The 23769-nt window shown below is 42.1% G+C and overlaps 1 protein-coding gene and 1 long non-coding RNA gene across 5 annotated transcripts in view; one reads left to right on the top strand and one right to left on the bottom strand.

Moving 5' to 3' along the window:
• LOC140408766 (uncharacterized) overlaps positions 1 to 14582 on the bottom strand; it is a 39369-nt gene extending 24787 nt beyond the window's left edge. The window contains exon 1 of one of the 2 annotated variants that reach the window (XR_011940195.1): positions 14532 to 14582. This is a non-coding gene — a long non-coding RNA (uncharacterized lncRNA). Of the gene's footprint in view, positions 1 to 10526; positions 10761 to 14531 lie in introns of those variants that run through there. The other variant, XR_011940196.1, reaches the window with a different exon arrangement.
• On the top strand, positions 9555 to 22954 carry lhx5 (LIM homeobox 5). Of its 3 annotated transcripts, none has more exons than XM_072496414.1 (5): positions 9555 to 9698; positions 17170 to 17393; positions 18132 to 18409; positions 19085 to 19250; positions 21864 to 22954. In XM_072496414.1, exons 1-5 carry the CDS (start codon positions 9646 to 9648, stop codon positions 22247 to 22249), a joined length of 1107 nt encoding a protein of 368 aa, XP_072352515.1. In that variant the 5' UTR covers positions 9555 to 9645; the 3' UTR covers positions 22250 to 22954. The 3 variants fall into 3 exon arrangements, with proteins under 3 accessions (XP_072352515.1, XP_072352506.1, XP_072352497.1); XM_072496405.1 differs by lacking the exon at positions 9555 to 9698 and adding an exon at positions 14719 to 15307 and having other exon boundaries at positions 18147 to 18409; XM_072496396.1 differs by lacking the exon at positions 9555 to 9698 and adding an exon at positions 14721 to 15307.
• The last annotated feature ends 815 nt before the right edge of the window (positions 22955 to 23769 follow it).

Below are 23769 nucleotides of genomic sequence, written 5' to 3'. Positions count from 1 at the left end.
TTGTTTGTGTTTTGATGCGCCGTTGAACAGTTCACAGTGCTGAAACGCACAGGCTTGGAAATGCTCCTGGAGGTCACTTGGCAGGATGGACACTTGAGGCCTTAATCTTTGTCACCAACTCTCATTGTAAATTCCAAATAAATCACGATCACACCTATTGGTGCCAATTAACACATTTTATATTAATTCGCCGAGCCTGGCGTGTGTGTGTGGTTGGGGGGCGGGGGGGGGGGGGGGTAGGGGGGGAGAGAACTAACATCTTAATGTCTAATTAGCATAGGAAGTGTGCACCAAATTACAGCGACTCTGCCGTGGTCCAAAATACAGAAGAAATACCGCCACACTCAATCTGTGATCTCTGGTTTCCCCGTAAATTGCGGCTTTCGTGAGCTCCAACGGTTCACTTCGGTTGCTCGGATCGAAGTTTTTCAAGGGAAATTTGACTGGAAATTTGGAACAGCCCAAAAGTTCTACAAATAACCTGGTAACTACTTACGAGCTTATTTGTAACAGTGATATTGTGGTTGTGCAGGAAATTACACCAGTTGTGTAATAGTGTGTGCCAATGTGACGACTTTTTTTTTCGTTGCTCGCGAAACAATACAGCGCAGTAAATGCAATAAACTGAGGATTTGAACTGAACTGGTGTTCAGGCCTAGATTCCTGCCCCGCACTCTGTAATGACAGATGGCTGCTTCATGGGCTGGGGTGACTTCTTCAATGGGCTGATTCTTTACCAGCGCACTAACAGGATTAACAAATAACACCATGTTAACCAAAACCCGTGGTCACTTTAATTTCCGCGTGCTTGACATTTATTAGGTTATTTTCTTCCTGACAAATTCTCATTCCGTGCCCTGGCAGTACTGATTTGGAGGCAAAACTCCTAATGTCGTCAACGCCCAAGGCACTCGCGGTGTGATGGTTCTAATCTCCCTGTCGTTAGACAATAGTTAACGACCTTGCCTCTTGGCTATTGATTGCGTGTTCTATCGCTGGAGAAGATCACTTTTGGCGGGTTTTTTTTTTTGGGGGGGGGGGGAGTGGAATTTGGATAAATGAAACGCAGATCATGCGTGCTGGGAAATTTCTCAAACTTATTTTGAAGACAACTTATTGCATTTTAAAAGCTGGTTTGGTAGCTGTGCTCCAGAGAGTTCCCAACGCGTTTTTTTGGGATATTAATTAATTATGTATGCTGCGTACAAATGCGTCTCGGATTTTAAAACAAATAGTGTTCGCATCAGTTCAGTGAGCTTCAGAAGGAAATTTAAAGATTCGGGAAAGGATTTAAGGATATAAATTGGTCGGTTAATCTGAAAGGAAAGTGCTGGGGGCGGTGTGAACGTACTGGTGATAACAGACAACCCCCCACCCCTCCCATCATCTCCTTGCCGTTTTCCCCTCAAAAGGCCAGTGCTCAGGGTTTCTGCCGGTCTGGTGCCAGCTTTCTGTTCAGACACATGACTCTTCTAATTTTCCTTGCGTGGCTGCTTCACTTTCAGGGGCAATCCTGATTCCGCGTCATTTTCGTGTGTACACTCCCTGTTCTAGGGGGGCGAACAACGTGTGATGGCCAATGAAGCTTTCAAATTATCATTGGCAAACACAATAGGGTTGTGCCGCGTTGTTCTTAGGCAACATTAGGCTGACGGGTCTCTGTAATGTGACTCAATAATTATTGCTCATTCCCTTCTTTTGTTTAGTTACATGTTTATTTTCAATTACATTTAGATTAAATTTCTAGCAGTAGTGCAGAGTACTGTATCTGCAACCAATTACTCTACTCGGCACTTTTATTTTGACAGAAACAATTGTTACAGGATTAGACCCATTTAACAAAAACGTCTATTTATTGTTTACTTTCAAATATATAGTGTATACAATTCGAAATAAGGGGCGTTTCGTATTTAACAAAAGCATTGTTCGTTTGTTTTATTTAGCTTTCAAATTGTGCCTCTGTTTCATAAGCATTCCCCATTAACAGAAATCATGCAAAATTAATAAAGGCTTACATTTGCCTTTATGTTTCCGATGTCAACTGGGTGCTGTGATGTATTAAAATACATGACCTAAAAGGCAGTTTTCAAAAGCCTAATCAGACACATCAGGTTCAGATGATGTTTGTCATCGCCGAAGGTTTCCCTCCAAAGCTGTGTCTTTTACTAACTGTGGGAAAAATACATGTTTACACGAGGAAGCTTTACTATTGGGTATTTGTTACTTCTTAATGCATTGCCGCCTGGTATTCTAGCCATTTACTGACTCTGACAATGCTATAAATGTTTGTAATATTGCAAAAGCGAAACCTATTTCACTAATTCATGTAAACTTCGAAAACGTACGTGCTACATTGTTACCTTCGAGGGTGGTGGGGCCTTTGTGTTATCTGTTCAGTTCGTCTTTGATTTGACAGGCTTCTGTGCTGTGAAATTAAAACGTGTGTGTTTGCCTTTGTTTTGTTCAATGTTCTGTGACAAAATGCTCCTCTGCCAAACTCCTTCACACATTACAAGCCTTTGGGGATATCAAGGGCAGCTATAGAAGGGCTACCTGGAGAAAGGTTGCTAAGGCAACCCTTTTAGCCCACAACTAGATTAGCATATTCATGAGGCTGTAATTTAAACCAGAATTGTCCACACTTGCATAGTGGCCAGGATTTACTATGCAAATAGACTGGTTTTACAGGCTGCTGCTTAATTAACTCGTCAAGGCCATCTTCTCACTAAAAGGCAATCTAACTACAGATTAATCTGCCTTTGTTTGCTGCCGTTCCTTCCTTTTGTGGTAAACATCAGGATTTGTAAGGAGAAGCAAGAGTCATTGCTATACAGTTATTCACAGTTATTTTCAGCTAAGCCTTTCCTTAAAACTAGTTACATGACCTTAATTGTTTTTTTTCCTTAACGCAACATTATCATCCGGCCATGAACTTCTAGTGTAACTACATTTCCTTTTTCGCTGCTTAATTTTCAGCATAATTGATAAATCAGTTATCACCGTGCTTCTTATAACCCAACAGCGATATTTTTGCCTTCCATTGCAGATTGTTGTAGCCTTTGTTTCCATGTGAGGTCGGCTTCATGGATTCAAAATACATTTGTTTTCTCTTGCGTCTGTTTTATCTTTTATACGACCAAAGTATTGTGTCTATTGCCTCTCAATATTAAGTAAATAGCATATTTTGTGTTGTTGCTTGCATAACCTGTTCTTGCATTAAAAGGGTATCGTGCCTTTAGACAAAGCTTTTTAAAAAGGGAACAGGCAAAAAGTGTGATAAAGTAAAATAAATTACAGAAATGTTCGTCCTTTGTCCAGGTCAAATTATCTGTACAATGATGATCTTTCGAGTAACCTTGTTGTCAAAGCGTTTGAAGATTTCTTATGTTCGGAAGTCGTATGTCCCAACCATCATTCCGTTTCTGTTCCAGAAAGACTCCATGTCAAAGCTGAGTCATCTGGCGATGTGGCATGGGATTCCCTCCCTGATGTAAGTCAGTCGAGGATTTGGCTTTGTAAAGATATTATTGAGCGAGATTGGAATAATTCAAAGTTTTTGTTTTGCATTTTGGTCTCTTAATGTTCGATTTTTAAAAATGCATTTTAATGTAACAAGTGATACATGCGCCTCGAAGTCTCCTCTCCAACCCCCACCGCCGCCATGGGATGAAAAGGAATTAAGTAGTGGGCAATAATGTATCGAATTCGTTAATGTGCTGGAAGTAATTGCTTGATTCTGCACTTGTCAAAATATGGGCTTGCTGTGGAATTTATGCCGAAACGTTTAAGCCTCATTAACGGGTATGATCCAATACATATTCCGATGCAGGGCAGCGCAAACTGTGAGGAAGGAGAGGCAATGACGGTCAGTGCCCCTTTGGCAGATGGGGGAGAGAAAGAGAGGGAGCGCGCGGTGGAGAGAGTCCCCTCTCTTGTTCCCTCCTCGGCGTCCTGCCCGGGGAGTGCCGCCCTGCCGCCCAGCAAAGCAGAGCCGAGCTGGCGGGAAGCTAATGAGCCGCGCGCCTTTGCAGCCCGCAAGCCAGCCAATCAGGTGGTGCCCTCGGCTGGCGCCAGCTCCTCTCACCTGCCTGCCCTCTCCCGCGAGCGTCTCCCGAGCCTGGGCTTCCAGCTGGCCGCGAGGCTCGAGGCGCGAGGCTCTCCCCCGCGTGCCGCTCCCTCCTTCCCACCTGGTGAACAGTTACCCCCAACCAGCAGCTGCTCGCCGCCCCTGCAAAAAGCCGTGCAACAATTGCCCATTGATCAGCTATTGACTCGAGCCCAGGTTCTAGGGAAACGTGTTTTATGCTTCACACATAATAGCATCGAGCCGAACATCCAGACAGTGAACTTATTGCATTGGTCACTTACAACAAAGGGAAAGTCCTGTCGTGCAATTTGCTGTTGAAAGCTATAGCTTCATGTACGCACTAAAAATATCGTTTTACTTACAGTTTCTAAATGTAATCAAGAAAAGTGTTATCCCCAGTGTTCTTTCTGTTCATTTTGCACTCCTTATTAAATAGTTAACGCATCTGGCTATAATCCCTGTAACCCACTTGATGTCATCAGATCAGGAATTACAGGAAAATTAACTTTTCATTTGGGAGCTCCGAGTCTTTATTCGGGGAATTATGCAATCAATAATGTAATGCTATAATGTCATATATGGTTTCGGTATGCATTGAAACATTATGGGTTCCTTTGCATAATAAAGCAATGAGCAAAACCTAAAATGGATTTTAATATTGCATTATAAATAAATCAAACGCAGGTGTACGAAATCTGCCCCTGTTTGGATCAGAATTTCTGTAATTACTTTATCCACCCAGAGTAATTAGCAGAGTTACTATTATGGAAATTAAACATTATTGGGGAAAGAGGCTCCTCGGATTGTATAATTAATACATTCCGGTAATAATCCAATATGACTAAATATCAAACTTGAGAAATGTAACTTACGGCATGTTGCATTTGCCTAGTTATTACAATTTTTTTGGTTTGTTTAATATGATTTTTGAAGTTTAAATAAAAATGATCAGAAGACAGGAACTGTGACATTCCGCCTCATGATTCCTGAAATAAGAAATTTTGGGGATAATATTTTAATAATTGCAAATAATAAACGCTCAGCATTATACTGCGTCAGAATATGTTTGGAATTGATTAAACCCCTGATGCTTGCAGTTCCCGAAGTTTGTTATTGCTATTAAACCTCAGGACTTCTTCAAAATCAAGCTTTTTCCTTTTTGGGTAGATAAAACCGAACTGATTTTAAACGAAAATTGACAAATGAGCCCAGAGATCAACAATATTCGGAATGTGTAAACATGTGAATACTTTAGGTACCACCAGACATGTCATATTTCTTATCATATGATCAGTTTGGTGTAAAAATTAAAAATATTAAAAGTCTAAACCACGTTAATCAGTATTAGTCTGGCACTGATCTAATGATGTTTCTGATATCAGATAATGACTGGCTAAAATGTGCGGAATCCTGCCAGGTAGTCCGGTTGCAATATAATGATGATCCCGGGTCCAGTGGTCGGATTTGATTCTCTGATAATACAACACGCAATAAGTGTTCATACTTTGCTTTGAGCAAAGACTGCAAATAAGGCGCAAGGGCTAACTCTCGAAGGTTTAATTTAAGGTTCCACATATTATTTCCTTCACTGCAACAGTTCAAAAAAGTACTGGTTATGCGTTAGAGCACTTTAGGAACCATATATGAATGCAAGACAACAACAAAAATGCAAAAAACACTCACCATGTCAGGCAGCACCTGTGGAGACACATCAGGTCCTATTCAACTCGTGTTTCTCTCTTCACCGACGCTACCAGACCTGCTGAGTGTTTCCAGCATTTTCTAATTTTGTTTCAGGTTATCAGCATCCGCGGTATTTTGCTATTCTCCAACTACATAAAGGCAAGTCTTTCTTTGTATCTGTATCTGCAAGCTTAATGAATCCCTAAATCCTGGTTCAGCCCCAGAAATACTGTTTCTGTTGTGCTTTTAATTATACCATGCACTGTGGCATACATTATGATGCCAGGTTTAGCTCACTGTTCGTCCTGCTTTGTTTTAATCATTGAAAAATATAATTGGAAACAAGATCCCAAGTTAATGAACGCTTCAGGTTCTCCAATGCACATGTTGGAGTGTCTCGGGGAGAAACTGAGCAATTAAAATCAAGAATCTTAGATCCACTCTCCCACAGTGTTGGTGCGGGTATCATATATTAAAGCCATACAGATACATAGATTTCCAAAGGAGCAGATTAACCAGAAACATAATTGTTTTGGAAACCATATCGGTGAATGTGTTTGGAACATTTTGCAAGTTACCTCTACTCCATTCACTTGTCTTTCTCCCTTCCTTTCCTCACTCACTCCTTTCCTGAATCATAATGTGAGGAGACATCTTCCCCCCAGGGCTGTGCCAATGTTACCATTGGCCAAAGTATTAAAAGGGCAGGGGAATTGCCTAGGTTTGCTGACCCTCCAGTGATGCACCTTAAATGAAGCTGTGTGAGTCCCACACAGAGATAAACAGCTCACGATATGGATGCTTGGTGATCAAATAAATACTGCACAGAGCAGTCTGGCCACTGCACCAATTCACAACATTAAAATTAGAATTAAAGGAAATGTCTGGGTGTTTTTGAAGTTGTTAACTTAGCAACATGGCGTCTCCTTGACTTTGCTTTTATTAATTGATTTTGTTTTTAATTCTTGTGGTTGTCGCATAGTTAACGTGGTAATTGTGAATTTCATTGAGCCAACTGGGCGTTGTAACCTGTTTCTGGAGCCAGAGGGTTCTTTATGAAATGGAACCGACAAAACTGGACCATATTTAAACTTAACTCCAGGCGGTGGATATTGGGCCATGTGATTACGAAGAGAAACGTTTGTGTTTGCATTCGTTCGAGTCTTTTGGTGAAACAATTCATAGTCGAATATAGAAAAACAAAATACTACAGTGTAGATGCTAGAATTTGATATATACGGAAGAAAATGCAGAAATCCCAGGCGGACCAGGCAGCATCTGGGCTAGGAGGAAGGTGGGGTTAACTCAAGGTCACGTCCTGGCAACGATAACCTCGCCATCCTTCCTTCATAGACGCTGTGGACCAACTGAGTGTTTCCAGCAATTTCTGTTTTCCTTTAGTAAACAAATTATGTTACTGTGTAAGGTTCTGAACAAAAAAAACTGTTTCAATTCACATTTAAGCTCACAGTTGAGGCCGAAAATGTGAAAGGCCTTAAAGACATGTATTTGTCAAAACGTACTGAAAATTGAATTTTTATCAATTATAAGAACATTCCAATACTTTACACAATCAAATACGGTCAAATATGACATGAAATACTCAATATGTACAAAAACGGATGGGGGAATTATAGTTAGAAACAGTACCCCTATATAATTCCAATTTAGAGGAGTAGTAGCTCTACTAATATCAATTTACATGCTACAGTATCATCACGAGTTCCGAATCTCACCGTAAGCTATCACAACTGTTCGACTTATTTTAGAACTTTTACGGATCTTAATAAATTGAATATAGTAAATGTCTGCGCAATTTTCCCATAGCAGTGTTGTTGGAAGGACTGTTCAATCCAAAGTTTTATCATTGATAGCTAAACGCAAACTTTACAACTCACTTTGTCACTCTTGAGTTATAAGATCTTCATTCAAGAAATGTACTCAACATTCAACTGTTACCCGTCCCGATGCCTTAATACACCACTTCCTGCTTATAAGGACCCAATGCCATTTCCTGTAGCCTTTATGGTGTCTGGAATGAAGCAATTGACAAGTAATTATTGATCAGACAATAATGTACTTGTTCTCTGAACGATTTGCGAAATAGACCCTTTTTCTGATAGGTTACTTTATACACTTCAATGATTTCTACCTTAAGACTTAAATCATTACTATAAACCCTACCATAATAAATAGTTACAACTAACCAACCATATATTGATACCGACTAACTAAACATATGGCCTGATACAGTTTGGAATACTCTCACTGCAGTCTATAAATTGACGTGTTTTTTAAAATAAAAAATGATACTATTACGGAGATTACATTGTAAATCCCCTGCTGGGGGTTCCCAGTGACACCATGTAGCTGCAACTATTATCTACATCTTTCACAAAGTTCCAGTTCCTCTACAAATGAGATGACAGAGAGATCTGAAGACCATGAAATATGGTCTACAACTTTCACTGGGACATGCCTATTTACTGAGAGGCAATGTTACATATTGTCTTGAATCACAATTCTGTGCTAAATAAAAGTCAGTCGGTTCACTGTTGCAGTAATAACAATTCACCTCATGTAGACCCCCAAGGAACAGCATCTCTACTTTTGGCTCCTATAAGTGCATTTACATAACAAGTGACTTATTAAATCTTCATAAACATTCCCACGGGAGTTCCTTCCATATTCGATAGTCAGCGGTTACTGTCCCTGAAAATAAAGAAGCTATTTTAAATGATAGTGTTGTGTCAAGCTTAATAAATAATCTTCATATACCAGTTTAGGATGATGTGACCTCAAGGTCCTTTTATTTGAACGATTGATATAGGTTTACAAGGAAGCGCTCTCTCTTTAAGAATTCAATCTCCATATATTTTAGATGCAAGCATATAGATTTTTCTATATGAATAATTATGCATAAAGAAATCCGAGTACCGCTGCAGTATTCAAATCTCCATCGCGTGTCCTTTGTTCCTGCATAATAAGTTAAAAGAAATGTTCCATGCATGTTAAAGCAGATGGCATTTATATATCTCATCCATTTTCAACGGAAGATAATGACCTTTTCTTCTTTGAGAAACATTTGAAAGCTATAGTTCAGTTGGCTGACAAGAAAACGGAGGATCTCCTCTCCCAAGGATCTGGTGCCTGGCACTGGGCTGACCTATAATCTCGGAGAACTTTGCCTCTACCCTCCTGTTTGCCTGTTTCTACATTTCATAACACTTTTACCTGAATTCGAGTGAAAGGGAGCATGAACAAGGATCAGGAAACATGAATCAGCATACAGGATAAAGAGGCATCTTCAAGCATTCACGTGTTCCTTTTCTAAAAGAAAGAGTTTTCAAAGAAAAACTGATTCCCAGCTCTATTTAAGATTCATCTAACTAACCCCCCACCCCAGAAAAAAATATATAGCGCAATCATTAATTTCGCGTAAATGTGATAGGAAAGATTTAAATGAAATCTGAACATATTTAGGTCCCGAACACATAATCCTAATTTCCAAATAGTTTTATTTGTCATACGAGGCAGTTTCTTAGTTTAAATATTTAGCATTCGCCCCAACTCGAGACATTATGATAGCCCATTGTCTCCTAGGGTGTAGGGTTAACCACCACTGTGCTTTCTCAATGTACCATGGTTAGTCAGTATTTTCTTTGACTTGTCTATTAAATAACTATGACCAAGAAACTAAGGTGATTGTAAAACGCGGCGAGGGCTGGTGTTGACGAGGCAACGAAAGGTCGTCCGGATCAAAACGCAAAGTCATTTGGGTTTAGGTGACTGGGTTAAAATGAGCAGGTATTTGCATTTCCTGACAGACGGCAGGATCTCCTGACATCCATTCCAAACTCCTTGTAAACTTTAGGATGAAGGTAGTCTATGAAAGAAAATCAATAATCACAGCATATTTGCAGATAAGGTAAGTGCATCGGTTCTTTAGAGGCGGGAACCTCATTTTTTTAAAGAATTGTGCTTTTTAAAATATAGTTCCAGACTCTCTGTAGCTGTAAATCACGGGGGGGGGGGGGGCTGCTTTTGAGGTGTCGAAAAACTTCTAATAAAACACTGAGCATGAATCAAGTGCGCAGCATCCATCGCTGAATTTATACGACAATTACTCTCGCTAATTGTTGCTTATCGGCTTTCCACACAACATTGTTTGGAAATACTGGGTTGCAAAGAAAACTAAAATGGTGGTGGGGGGGGGGGGTGCATTGCTGTTAAGAAGCAACTGGAGGAGGGGGCGAACGTTCAAAATGGCATCTGAATTGATACAAAATAAAGATCTTTCTCTTGTAATCCCTGGAAGCAAATTCTTCTGATACCATCTGAGTGTGCGCTGCTTGCCCGAGGCGAGCAGCTCCTGCACTTGACTTCGATCGCTCTAAGCTCCGAGCGGGTGCCAACCAGTTTAATGGTGCGCTTCAGCGTCTCCCAACACCTCCCAAACAATAGCAAATGGGGCAGTAACGCTGTATCACCTTCATTAACAGCAAATTCCAAAATAGCAGGTAAACACAAATTGATCAGTCTCTATCACCACTGAAAGCACGTCTGAAATGCGTAACTATTTGAAGCTTTGTTTGACTGCATGCATATTTACTCTGCATATTCCTCATAAATCAAGCGAAAGTAAATAAAGTGTAGTAAATACTTGATCTGGTTAGGATCGTATTGTAATTTCAAGCAATTGCCCCAACCCCCTCGCCCGCCCCCAGCAATGTTACTTAATATCTGCGGATATTACCTTACGTTGTTTTCCAGTTACATCATTAGGGAATACTGGAAAAATCCTATTCACTTCTGCTCTGCAATATGACTGCACACACTCACAGTGCCTCTGTTTGTCTTTCTCATGCTTTCATAATGAGACAAGTAATTGATTGATTTTAATATACATGACTGATTGTTTCTCCCCTTGTTTTTCTGTGAGTGAAAAGATTTCTGGGTAAACTGACGTTCCTACCGCAAAGTGGGACGAGCTAATTATATCTGACCACATAAAAATAAATGTTATATGTTTTAAAGGAGTCGGCGCTCTCCCAGCAGAGCTGGTCTGTTTATTATAACATTACTTAAGGGAATTGCATTTTTTTTGAAGGGATGCTGGCAGGGCGGGCAACAAACGCATTGCACTTGGATATCCAGAAACATCATTGTTAATGGATACATTCTCAAACGGTGCAATTTACGATTAACGCAGAGGCAGTAGTTTGTCTCCCCTCGGCGAGGGATTCAGATTTCGATTGTCCTCAGCTCTCGGTTGAAGCAGGAGTGCTATATGCAATTTCTCACGCTTCGCTGATATCAAAGCGGCGATAATGAATGCTGAGAACTATTTAAATTTATCATTTGAAAAGCAGTCACTTATAAAAGCCTAGACGATTTACAAGGGCCATGCTGGGTTTGTTTAACTTTAAAATCGCACCACACAGAGCAAAATACCCTCCCCTAATCGCGTTGCAGGCGAGGTTTTTTCTTAATTTAAAAAAAAGATTCTTTAAGAATAAGAATTACGTTCTAACTCTTGTAATAAAATCAATCCGCCAAGGTTTTAGAATACACCCCATCCCCAAATATTTGTCTGTAGATTTGTGCCTGCTATTGGGAGACCATTCTCTGGTGTGTGTTGGGAAGTATTAATAAGCATTTTCCGACTCCATTGTCCTGAATGTTACTCGATAAAGCTGCTTTCGAAAATAGGGCTGACTGACACTTTCTTTCCATTACAAATCTTTTTTTCGGTCTGGTTATCAAAACCTTTAGGAGATATCGCGTTGTGCCGGTATTGTTGAAAGGCGTGCAGCGGTAACCGCAATGGGCACGGGGCATAACGGTTTAACTAAACATATATTAAATTGATCCATTTGGATGGGGAACGAAAGGCATCACAATGTATTAAAGTGTTCTTGGAGATACGGTTCTGGCCTTGACTTGCTAGCCAAGGAGCTTGTCTGTTATTAATAGGGCAAGGGAAACGGCGGCTTTATTTTAATAATGTACACCTTTATGTCTGAACTTAGTTTGCTTAGTTACAATGCGGGGGACATTGAGTGTACTCTATACATTTGCTGCACAATCTGGATGGCGTTTCCCCGGCGATGTTCTTTTATGGCCGAGATGGTGAGCTAGATTATTCCTCAAATGTATAAATAGTTGGTACCGGAATTTGTTACACGGCATCTTTACTCTTTTATGCCAACGAAATGTAAGTTTTGTCTTTCACAAATAGTATTGCCCGGGTCAGGGTGGGGGGGGGTGGGGGGGGGGGGGGGGTGGAGGTGGGAGTTGGAAGCGAGTTCAAAAAATAACTTGACAATGGTTTCACCGCCCAAAGGCTCAAAGAGATCTGAGTCTCTGCCTCTCACAAAATGCACATACATATATGTCGCGCTCTGATCTTGCAGCTAAACTAACCCCTTTCAGACTTTTGTTCTTCTCTGAAACGTCACAGAAACGTGACCTCGGGTTCATTACACTGCAGATTTGAAGCGACTCGGGGTTCCATGTCAAAATAATTACTACCCACTACACATGAATTAACACGAATGGAAACGGAACAGTTTGCTGGGAACACCAGCATCAAAGTGCCTTGAGTTGTGTTATGTAGATGAGGTGCGATTCCAATGCCTGGTTGTTTTAATCGCCCCTGTTAAATAAATACTCCTACCAATTTCGGAAGGGTGGGGGGGGGGGGGTGGAAAACGAAGCATCAATTCATCTCTTCAATCTGTATCGGCAACTAGAAGGAACAGCATATTGTGAAACAATTGCGACGCCTTGTGCTTTGAAAATAACAATTCGAAGATTATCTATCCGGTTGGTACTGCCCTCCAAACGAAACACGAAAATTAGAAGAAAACATATCCTTATTTGCGAGCATAACACTTCTAGAAAAGTCTCAAAAATGGACTTCAAAGTTTATTTTAATTTTAAAATATCTGGTACGGTGTTTGACTTGCCCAGGATGGGTTAATGTTTCCACTCAGCGTTGCCAGGCCTACATACAATTGCCTAATCCACGATAAATCGATGAATTGTACTCCATAACATATGCATAATGAGAACAACTCGTGCTGTTTTGTACCCTGGCGTGAATATTTTGTTTTGAATCGTGATTAAAGAGCTTGATCCATGCTTATTTGAACACGCACAGAGGCGGTTATGGCGTCGAGAAATGGCATCTGCGTATTACGCCTAGTAAATGTAAATTGCATGTATTTATCGGTAATCAGGTGTAACGTGCTGTTACCAAGAGCAAGTCAGCCAAGGTCTGGTGAGCAGGCCGAATATCTGCACGCATTAAATACAATGGAGAAAACTGCTGTGACTATCATATAACACGGGAGCTAATATTATAGATCCTGCGTATTACTGGCCTAATGAAACATGTATATGCGCCAGTTCTATATTCCATGCCTCGTAGTGCCAGAGCTAACAACATGTACAAACCCGATGTATTGTATTCTAATCAAAAGTTGCAGTGCTGGATGGTACTTTATATTTAGTCATTTCAAAAGTTCCCATCGTTGTCCAAGAGTCGTCCAAGAGTTGGTTCACTTCCAGTTACCTAAATTCCACTCAGGAAAGTGCAACAGTTCAAGTTTCAGATGTTATATCAACACCCTAAATGCAAAGCTGTTAATTACTTAATAACCCCACAGCGTCAATTTATACGTTGCCTCGGATTTCTGATTTAAAACCTAAGTTATTACAGCACGGGCTGTAAGGAACTATGGAAGCATAGGTAAAGTTAGCAACTGTGAGTAAATACACCATGTTTAGTTTGTTACCCTGTAAAGGTGATAAAGCCAAGCTAGTAAATGAAATGACTAATTAAACAGCTTCATTCTGTTCCCATTAGCAGTTGCTTTGTCAGGCACTTGTCAGCCCACCCTTTTAACTGTGAACTTAAGTCTACAAAGTTAATCCACCCTGTATATCTTTCTAATTACCCTACAAGAGGATATGTATGGCATTCGCTGCTCCCTCCAAAAATGAACCACATATTTTAGTTGGTCACCACATCCAAAAAGCGAAGGTGCAATTTAATGAGGCAATGATGTGCGATTTCCAGAAACCATTTCAATCTACGCGAAAAAAAAGATTCTATGATTTCGGATGTTTCTGATTTTATTTAACATGTAATAAAACTAACACAATATACTAGAAAGGAAACACGGAATGCGCCTCTCAAATGTGCGTGTTGGAAAATCATGCTGTCGAACGCAAACAAAAACAATTCACTTTCCAGGAAACTTTTAAGAGGTCCTTACATGCGGATTATTCTTTTCTCCAAATACATATTTAAATCTGTAGTCTACGACAAACCACATTCCACTTCATCGATCACATCGCAATTTATAATCATTGGCAACAATCAGATTAAAAGTTGCCTTTACAGAGAAAGCGACATTCGGAGCCGTCCCCAAGCTAGCAGCTAGACTTAACGTTGACTGTACTTCGCGTCTAAATTCTGTATCTCACTTGACAAAGAGCGCGGATTCCGATCTTTATACTTATGCAGAGAGACCTTTACCTCTTAGTTGGCTTTTTTATTTGGGCGCCTAGTTTCTGATTCTGTTTCTGGCGAGGCTTAAAACGCGTGTTCACAAAGGTGACCCGACCTAGAAGATGTTAACTTACCAAAAACCACGTCCTTTAGTTGGACAAAAGAAACATCTTCATATCAGAAAGAGGGAGGGGGGAGGGGGGGAGGAGTGGGGGGGGGGGGTCAGGAGGAAATTCTTACTTTAGATATTAGGCACCGAATGAATCTCGCACCCACAATGGTAATGGGCTGTTTTCCTCTGTGCGGACAGAATGTTGCATTCAATTTAGATATGCTATAAATTAAGCGTTTCTATGGTAGCGTGTCTCTGATTGGGCGGCACATGCCGTACGTGGCGGCAAACGTCACCAAATCTGAATAAGGATGCGCGAATTACAGCCCCGTACACAAAGATGATGGAGACAGCACGAGCGCCGAAAAAAGTGCCAAGCAGCCCAGATAGGAGGATTTTGAGTTGATTGCTGGATGTGTGAGGATAGCTTCAAGAAGCAGGATGAGCTGCTAGCAGGCGCTTTTGAGAGTAAAAGAGGATTATTTTGCTTTCTCCAGCTCCTTCAAACTTCAGGGAGAGAGAAAGGGAGAGAAAAGAAACCGGACCCAGAGTGGCAGCTTCGGCACCAAATGGTAAAGTAGCGAATCTGACAAACAGGAACTTGGACGGAGCACTGGATTTCGGAAGTACAGTCTGCAGTCACTTGAAGTTACGGTCGGTCCCCACGCCCCCCCCCCCCCCCCCCCCCAAAAAAAAAAGGAAAAGACAAGATTGTGTGCCTGAAGCAGACCACGATGGTACACTGTGCTGGTTGTGAGAGACCTATTTTAGATAGATTCCTCCTCAACGTGCTGGACAGAGCCTGGCACATCAAGTGCGTCCAATGTTGTGAATGCAAGTGCAACTTGACTGAAAAATGCTTTTCGAGAGAAGGGAAGCTTTACTGTAAAAACGATTTCTTCAGGTGAGTTCGACGTAGTTCCGTGCTCATTTTAAAGCGGCTTTAAACAAACCCTCGGCACACACAATTGTGTTTCTGTTTTAGCACACCTGGCAAGATGAAACGCACCCGGCCGGTGACACTGTCGCCTGTACGAGTTTGGTCCAATTTGCACACATTAGACCTATTATCGAGCTGGCTTTGAGTAACTCTTAAAAGATCCTTTAAAGCTCACAACTATATAATTGCAACAGCAACAACACCCAAGAAACACATTTCGCTTTTGATCCAGGTACAAAGGGCCTACAAAGGGCTAATCCGGGGCTGTCGAACTTTAATGCTGTTTTTGGATGTTCCACGCAACAGTCCAAATTGTTTTTTTTTTTTGCCCTGGATTGCAATGCCGCAATTTGCGATATAGATCCATTTAGCTAAACATCCGTGACTACCCTTCCCTGCCAGCCTGATGATAACGCTCAGTGGATGTAATTGTTTCCGGGTTTACTCAACCTTCCGTCCACCTTCCAAACACACGCAGCCAGCACGGAGGGGACTCCAGGTACATGCCAAGCTACAGTGTGACCCGTTCGCAGTCGCAATGGGAACATGTCGAAAGTTTGGGAACTTTTAAAAGGTTTTAGGGAGTTCCAGTCAATAGGAAGTTCCAGTCCAAGTTTAACTGAAATATAAAGATGCATTTTATGTTTTTTTTTAAATTCCCCGCCCTCTGCGCCCTCCCCCCTCCCCCCCCCCCCCCCCCCCGTCTCAATAAATGGTGGACTTGTTATTTAAAAAATGAACATTCACTGAAGGTGTCTGCAAACAATACTTTGGTGACTGGGCCTAATCGACCTGCGCTTCCATGGGCAGGATAGGACTGTTGTTCCCTAGCTGACTCGTGCCAAGTGTAAACAGCGCTTTCTCTAAGGTGCCTAATGCAGCAACACGTTAAACGTATCAAATGATTCTGTAAGCTGCAGATGAACCAATTATACCTGGCGGATAAGACAAAGATGACTTATGATCTCTAATCATTTTACTAAATCAACGTCATTGTCATAAAATTGGTCTGTGCGGCAGCTGTGCTTTTGGGGATGCGGGCAGGACAACCAGGGGCAGAGTGCCGGGCCAGTGCCCGACATTTGGTCTTCTAGCTTCAGGGATACACAGGTTGGAGGCTGTTGGCCTCTCTCATCTCCTCTCCCGGACTCCCCTGCATTTTGTTCTGACCCCGAAGCGGTCATCTTAAAATGGCAATAATTGGAAAACAAACTTTGGCCCAAGTTAAACATCAGAGGATTATATTCACGTGTATCTTCTAATCTCTTAATTTTCCCAGTCAGTATATACGTGGTGCATGATGCAGCCCTATCGTGCAACCTATTGCGCCCATCTCTAAGGGCAATGTCACTTTGATATTCTAACTAAATATTGCAATATTGTGATTTTGAACTATTTCGTAATCCATTCTCACTTATGGCTCGCTATCGCGGATTCCATTCTCTATTAATTCTAATCCGTATTAAAATCTATTCATAATCCAAAAGGAGCTTTTTTTTGTTCTTCAAATAAGGACAGGGGGATACATTCACAACAAGCATTAAACAGTGAGGTGCAAGTGAAGACAATTTAAATGCAAATGAGAGCCCTCTTCAAGTCTTCTTGAAACCTATTTTATTCATCACAGAAGGAATAAACTGGCCCGTTGCTGAAGACACTTTGTTCGCTCTCCACAAGCGAAGCGGCTCTGTCAGTTTCCAAGAACTGTTTAGAACTATTAAGTCCTCGTGACTGTCCTAATTACACAATTTTCTCAATGAGATGGTAAAGGCTTATTTAATTATGGAGGTGATATATATTTACGTGGCGCCCATTTGTGTTTACAGGCGGTTCGGTACGAAATGTGCGGGATGTTGTCAAGGTATCTCTCCCAGTGACCTCGTAAGAAAAGCAAGAAATAAAGTCTTTCACCTCAATTGCTTTACTTGTATGGTTTGCAATAAGCAACTGTCGACTGGAGAGGAACTGTATATTATCGACGAAAACAAATTTGTGTGCAAAGAAGACTATTTGAACACCAACAGTTTAAAAGATACCAACTTAAATTCAGGTAAGGCCCGGACTTGTATCAACACCTTATTGTTAAGTTAGTGACACGAGGTGTCACTAATTTAGAACGCCTCAATACATTTCCCCACTTGGTCTCTCTCTTCCCTGGTCTGTGTAAACGGGGAACTTGATGCAACCTTCCAGGCCTCTTTCGGGGGTAATGCAACAAATCCTATACGCTTTGACCACATGCCGCGGGTTCGATGTCGACACTTCTATTTGCAAGAAGATTTTGAGATCATTTATTACATTGGGCATCCTGCACCGGAAGCATCTCTCAGGGTTTCCCATTTGTACTCGGGGTGGTAGAAAAGTCACAAATCCAGGACCACTATATTGTACACAGTATCTTTTCCTGGGCGTTCCAAATCCGCGTGGGATTGCAACTGCGTGGTACGAAATTACAGCAGTAGAATATTTCGTTAAAAACGAAAGTAACCTCTCAAAGCTTTTCAAATGAGAAACTAAAGACAAAATGAAAACATTAAACACGTGTTTCGGGGAAGCGCATCCGCTCGTATCCAATTGGAGATATGTTCAAATTGTAGCTAATGACTTGGATTATTACGCTGTGCTTGTTGGAAAGTCGTCTCCCTCCTCGGGTAGCACTGGCCGAGTTTGCCCAGTTGGACTTTTTTCCCCTGCTGGTGGGCATGTCAAGAGCAGCTTTCACGGAAGCTTGCTTCTGACGGGTTAATATATATATATATATTTTTTTAAAGCCATTTATGTCTTTCAGTATCTTCGTGTACAGATCGGAGTTTATCGCCCGATATCCAAGATCAGAATCTGGATGACACAAAGGAAACGGACAATTCCACCTCGTCAGACAAAGAGACGCAGAATAACGAGAACGAGGAGCAGAGTATGGGTACCAAGCGGAGAGGACCCCGAACCACCATCAAAGCAAAGCAGTTAGAAACATTAAAAGCCGCTTTCGCCGCCACGCCGAAGCCTACCCGGCACATAAGGGAGCAACTTGCTCAGGAAACAGGCCTCAACATGCGGGTTATCCAGGTACCACAACACCGTTCCTTTATCCACCCTGACCATTGTATCTGAACAATGGGTATTATTTATGGGGGAGGCTTTAGATATTTAAGCAGAGCAAATATTTTGGATCATATATACTTTGTTGAAAATGTTTGGTTTAGAGGAAGAACATTTAGACCCACGAAGTATTTGCGTTAAATTTTGTCCCAGGATATCTTTCAAGAAATCACAGGAAACTTTAAATGTCTAGTTGAGTGATGCCCGTGCACCACTGAGAGAGTGCGGGCACTAGATGAACACAAGGCCACTGTGTCCAATGCCCGGACAATTCTCAGCGCACTCAGAATCAATCTGATGCTTTTTGTGTTTATTCAGAGCGTTTACACTTAAAAGTTTTTTTTAAAAAAAGATCCTCCTTGACGCCATCGATTTCCTCCAGAATTGTTGGAAAATTTCTGTCATCTAACCTCTAAACAAAATTGAACTTTAAAAAAAAAGGATTTGGGCTATAATCCCAGTTAAATGTGACACGACTGCGTTCATTTTCTGCACACAATGGGAAGGTATTGGTTTAATCCAAGAGAGACAGGAAGACAGTGGTTTGCGTGAGCTGGGCTCCATCATTGTTGACATGGGTAGGTGGTTATTAAACGGCATTTGCTGTGTTGCCATTGAAGAAGGGGCCATTGTTTTTGGCAGGTCTGGTTTCAGAACCGAAGATCTAAGGAGAGGCGGATGAAACAGTTGAGTGCTCTGGGTGCAAGGCGACACGCTTTCTTCCGAAGTCCCAGGCGCATGCGTCCTTTGGGAGGGCGCCTGGACGAATCGGAAATGATGGGCTCTGCTCCCTACAATTACTACGGAGGTACTTTCACAACATTCAACTTCCAAATAAATAAAAGAGTTTGTCTACTGTTAACACAGGCAGCGCCCGGACGGGGCGCTTTATTTTGCCAGTGATATAATCTAGTGTTTTTTTGAATATGTGCCCCCCCCCCCCTCCCCCTACTCCCTCACTCCCCACCACAATCTACTCCGACCATCTTTCCAAATCGGAAGGTTAGGCAAGAAACTGCTTGGACAGGGCCCTTTTGTCCTGGAGAGGGAAGCTCCTGCGTTTCCACAGAATCCCATCCACTGCTTTATCGGGTGATTCACATTTGCTGAGCACAGGGTATCCTCTCTCGGGATCTTATCCCGTGTCCAACCGCAAGGCTAACAGAGTCTGAGCCCCCATTTGTTAGAAAATACCATCGTTTATTTTTTCAGCTTTAAAATTAAAGCCAGATACAAGATTTCGGGAAGTGAGAGTTCGGATATGCGTTTGTCACTATCATTTGTTTGTGCCCCCATTCCCCGCAGACACATTTTCTTTGCACCCCTCGCTATTATGGAGATGTTTCACTCGAATCTTGAAGCAGAAGCGAACATTGTTTATTTATTCGCGAACCGTCCAGATTGAGGCCGCGAATCCATTTGCTAAACCGCCCAGTTTTATGTTTCGTTACGTTCGTACGATGCGAGTGGTGTAAGGTGCTCGGTTGCTATGACTTTCTCACTCGTTTTGTGGCATCTGCACGGGTATTATTGAGTGAATGATCGCAGCCTGTTGAGCTCTTTAATCCCCCCCTGTAAGAGATTCCGCTCCGGCGCTGGCCAAGTTGCGCCCGATAAAGCAATGCATTGTGATGAAGCTGTCTTTTTGAAGAGAAGTCTAGCCCATTCAGCGGGCACTTTCTCTTGTGTTTCGGCGAACAAAGCTACAGCTGCAGTCTTTTGTCGGATATTCACCCAGGATTTGTTCCAATTACCTCGAACTCTTGGAGCATATGGAGGGTCACTCGCAGAACGCCACGACTCTGCGTTTTACCGTTTGCTGCAACCTTCTGCTTCTCCATTTAAAACGGTACCTTCACAAAATTAACATATCTCACCCCGAGCGAATAAAATATAATATCCTAAATTTATACCCTGCGCCCCCACTAGAAGAGATTCCCAAATGCACCCATCCCTGTAAAGTACAGTAGGAATTTGAGACACATTTTGACTGTAGTCGCGGTATTAGTTTCCAGTGCTTTATGGTTTAACATATAAATCCTAATGTGATACCGGTATACTGAATCATACATTATAATTCACCACCCCTTGCTGAATTGAATCAGTGTTAAGAATCCCTTAGATAAAAAGGTGTCACGTATTGCCTATTGCCACCCAAAATAGCCAACACCCGATAGAACTCACAGATAAGGAATGGCTTTTAATCACATTTAAACATCAAGAAAATTATTGACACTCTTACAAAATAAAATTTACCAGAAGTAGGCACTATTTATCTATTAAATTGGGATTGTAAATTGGCTGTCACTTAATCTCAAAAATTGCGGCTGGAAGATCAACGAAGGTTTAGTGTCAACAGGTTTCAAAAATCAATTCTGCAGGTTGCGTTTATTGTACATTTATATACATTTGGAATCTATGGTGTCATACTTTACACTTCATACACAAAGATTAGATTGTGTAGGTATATAGATAGTAACATCAGATTTCACTCAAACCAATATTTCGCTTAACCAATGTAGCTTTTGTTGCCAGGTTGATGTAGTCAGTCACAGGACCAGGAAGTAGTCAATGGGCTGCTGGATTTCGAGTTCCCGCCATTTGACGTTTACCACTCAGAATAATAGATCCTTCTAAAACTATGCATCCAGATACAGCTAGCGTTATGCACTTCAGTGATTTTATTAACCAGCCGTCCGAACATTGAAACAAAAACTTTAGTTTGTAACCGAGAAGTGAATGGATTCATGTTACCGATTCGGTCACTCATATTCATTATCAAACGATAGTAAATTACAAATCGTATTTGCTCTGTGCGATAATCGGGCCTGGAGAGGGAGGGAGGAGTGACATTCTAATCATGTCCACATCTGATTCTAAAATCCCCAAGGTAGAAATCTTGCCTTTTAACAATGGATGCGAAAGCATGTCGTGTACGAATTGGTTGTACACCTTGGGAGTTCACGCGGTTGGTCCTGCATTTTATACGTAGGCCAAAAAAGGAGAAATTAAAGTCTGGAGCAAAGTTCCCAAACTTGTCAGCGTCATACTTCTGAGTTGCGTTTTGCAATAGCTCTCCCCTCCTCCCGGAGTGTGCCGCTGATGACAGTTACTTGTGATTCTGGTGGATGGGAAGCAACAAGTCTTCACTGGAGACCAGATTCAGGCAATTTTAATATCACTTCTGGCAATGTTTTAAATTAAATGTATTTTTTCAACACATGTTTTGAGCTAAATGGTAACGAATGGGTGGTGGCGGTGGGGGGGGGGGGGGGGGAGTGGAGTTGGGAAGATGTTTTCCTGGAATGCAAGATGAAATGGTGCCTTTCTTTGAAGTACCCACAAAAACGATTACTGTGACTGAATTAAACTGGAATCTAACTGCAAAGGTGAACGCGTTTCTCTTTTTAATCCCATGCAGATTATCAGGGAGACTATTACGGGCCGGCTGCAAATTATGACTTTTTCCCGCACGGCCCGCCGTCCTCGCAAGCACATTCGCCGGCGGATTCCGGCTACATGCAGTCCTCAGGACCTGGGGTAACCTCACTCGGAGTACTTGAACCTCCCTTACCCGGTCACCACCCTCCCACTATCGGTGGCAGCGAAAACCAAAGGTATACGGACATGATTTCCCACCCTGACACCCCGAGCCCTGAACCAGGTATGACCGGCCCGCTGCACCCGATCCCGGGCGAAGTGTTCAGCGGAGGACCCAGTCCGCCCTTCTCCATGTCCAGCAACAGCGGCTACAGCGGGCCGCTCTCGCATCCGAGCCAGGAGCTGAATGAGACTGCGGTCTGGTGAGGAGGGGAGGGGGTGGGAGGTTTGCGGGGGACTCCACTCGGCTCAGGCAACAGGGAATGATCACAGCGGCTCTGGCATTAAAGTTACTGGACTTTCACCTCGCTCCACTTTGTCACAGCCCCCACACCCCAGGAGGAGCAGTAAAGCAAGGGGTGGGGTGGGGGGGACATATCCCTTCGCTCCCCCACCCAACCTCCCACTCAACCCTCCTCCTCCTCCCTCCTTCCCCCCACCCCCACCCAAGTGACCTCATTAGCAGGGAAGGGAGGAGGAAGCCGGCACTGCGCATGCGCCACCGGTGCAGCCAAAGATGGCGACACATCCGGCAGGCGCAGGGGACTCTGGGAGAGGCGCTGTCTGCTGGGAAACCAGGAGCTGCCACTTTTTTTTTGCACCGCCCCGCAGTGAGAGTGGGCAGGAAGGCACTGGATATTAATAGAGTTACTGGTTCTGTTGTTAATGTGAATAAAGATCGTTTTAGTTCCCACTCACCCTCATCTGACAATCCATGTTTCCATCAGTCATAGAAAATCTGGCATCGATGCTGACAATCACTTTTAGTGCTTTGGATAGTTAGTTCCCATCCCACGATCTTGGAGTTCAACACGAAACACCTTTTTAAATTTCTTTAATTAACTGTAAAATTGTCACCATTGATGTTTAAAAAAAAGTAAACACTTGAATAAATATCCTTTTTTTTACAAACAGCGATTAGAAAGCTTTATTTCGGGAATTCTCTATTATAAGTGTGTGCTCAACCACCAAGGGGGAAAACTCAGAATACCTCACACTAACTTTGGTTCATTGTTGCACTGCCAGAATTAATACTGGATTGAAAGATTGTGACTCCCCCTGTCGCAATGTGTCATCCATTAAGCTAGAATTTAAAGACAAATAGATTTGAAGAATGATGCAGTAACTATCCCGCCTCACTCAGGCACTCTACGTTGACCGTGTACACATAATGCTGGATACCTCAGTGGACATTAATCATAAAATTACAGTTCGACCCTTAGCGGTATATTTACGCAAGATCTTATTCCGTAATCCATTACAATATTTCCATGGCGGCCCCTTTGGCCGTCCCCTACCAAATTCGTTGTGTACGTTATTGGATGTGGACGAATATATCGCTTTCGGCCATTAAATGTGAATGATTGTCGTTTTGTCCCTGTAAGCCTAAATATATACATGGTTTGAAAGGTGTTACAGGCACCATTTATAAAATGGACATGGCCTCAGTTTCCGAGGCGTTTTGCTAAATTGAAGACCAGCATAAGGTATAGTTGACTGAAACGAGTGGTTAAAATCTCCAATATATTTTTTCCTAACCAAGCACTGTGATTCCAGCAGCTTCTAAGGACGCATCTTGCATTTATTGTATCAATGAAATTATTAGATTGTGTTAAATGTTAGATTGTTCTTCTGGACTGAACGCAATTAAAAACAAATCTCCTGTGTTTTGCAGCACTTCTGAAGCACATTTTTGATACACCTAGTACAAAAGAATAGGTGAATAA

This window comes from Scyliorhinus torazame, chromosome 1 (genome assembly GCF_047496885.1).
Source record: "Scyliorhinus torazame isolate Kashiwa2021f chromosome 1, sScyTor2.1, whole genome shotgun sequence".
NCBI lineage: Eukaryota > Metazoa > Chordata > Chondrichthyes > Carcharhiniformes > Scyliorhinidae > Scyliorhinus > Scyliorhinus torazame.
This window is presented reverse-complemented; position numbering and strand designations above follow the sequence as displayed.

Excerpts from the sequence above, each read along its gene's own strand:
- lhx5 (XM_072496396.1), top strand. The coding sequence starts at position 15,138 with ATGGTACACTGTGCTGGTTGTGAGAGACCTATTTTAGATAGATTCCTC. Across the intron at positions 15,308-17,169 it reads TGTAAAAACGATTTCTTCAG|GCGGTTCGGTACGAAATGTG; the intron begins GTGAGTTCGACG and ends TTGTGTTTACAG. Across the intron at positions 19,251-21,863 it reads TCCCTACAATTACTACGGAG|ATTATCAGGGAGACTATTAC; the intron begins GTACTTTCACAA and ends AATCCCATGCAG.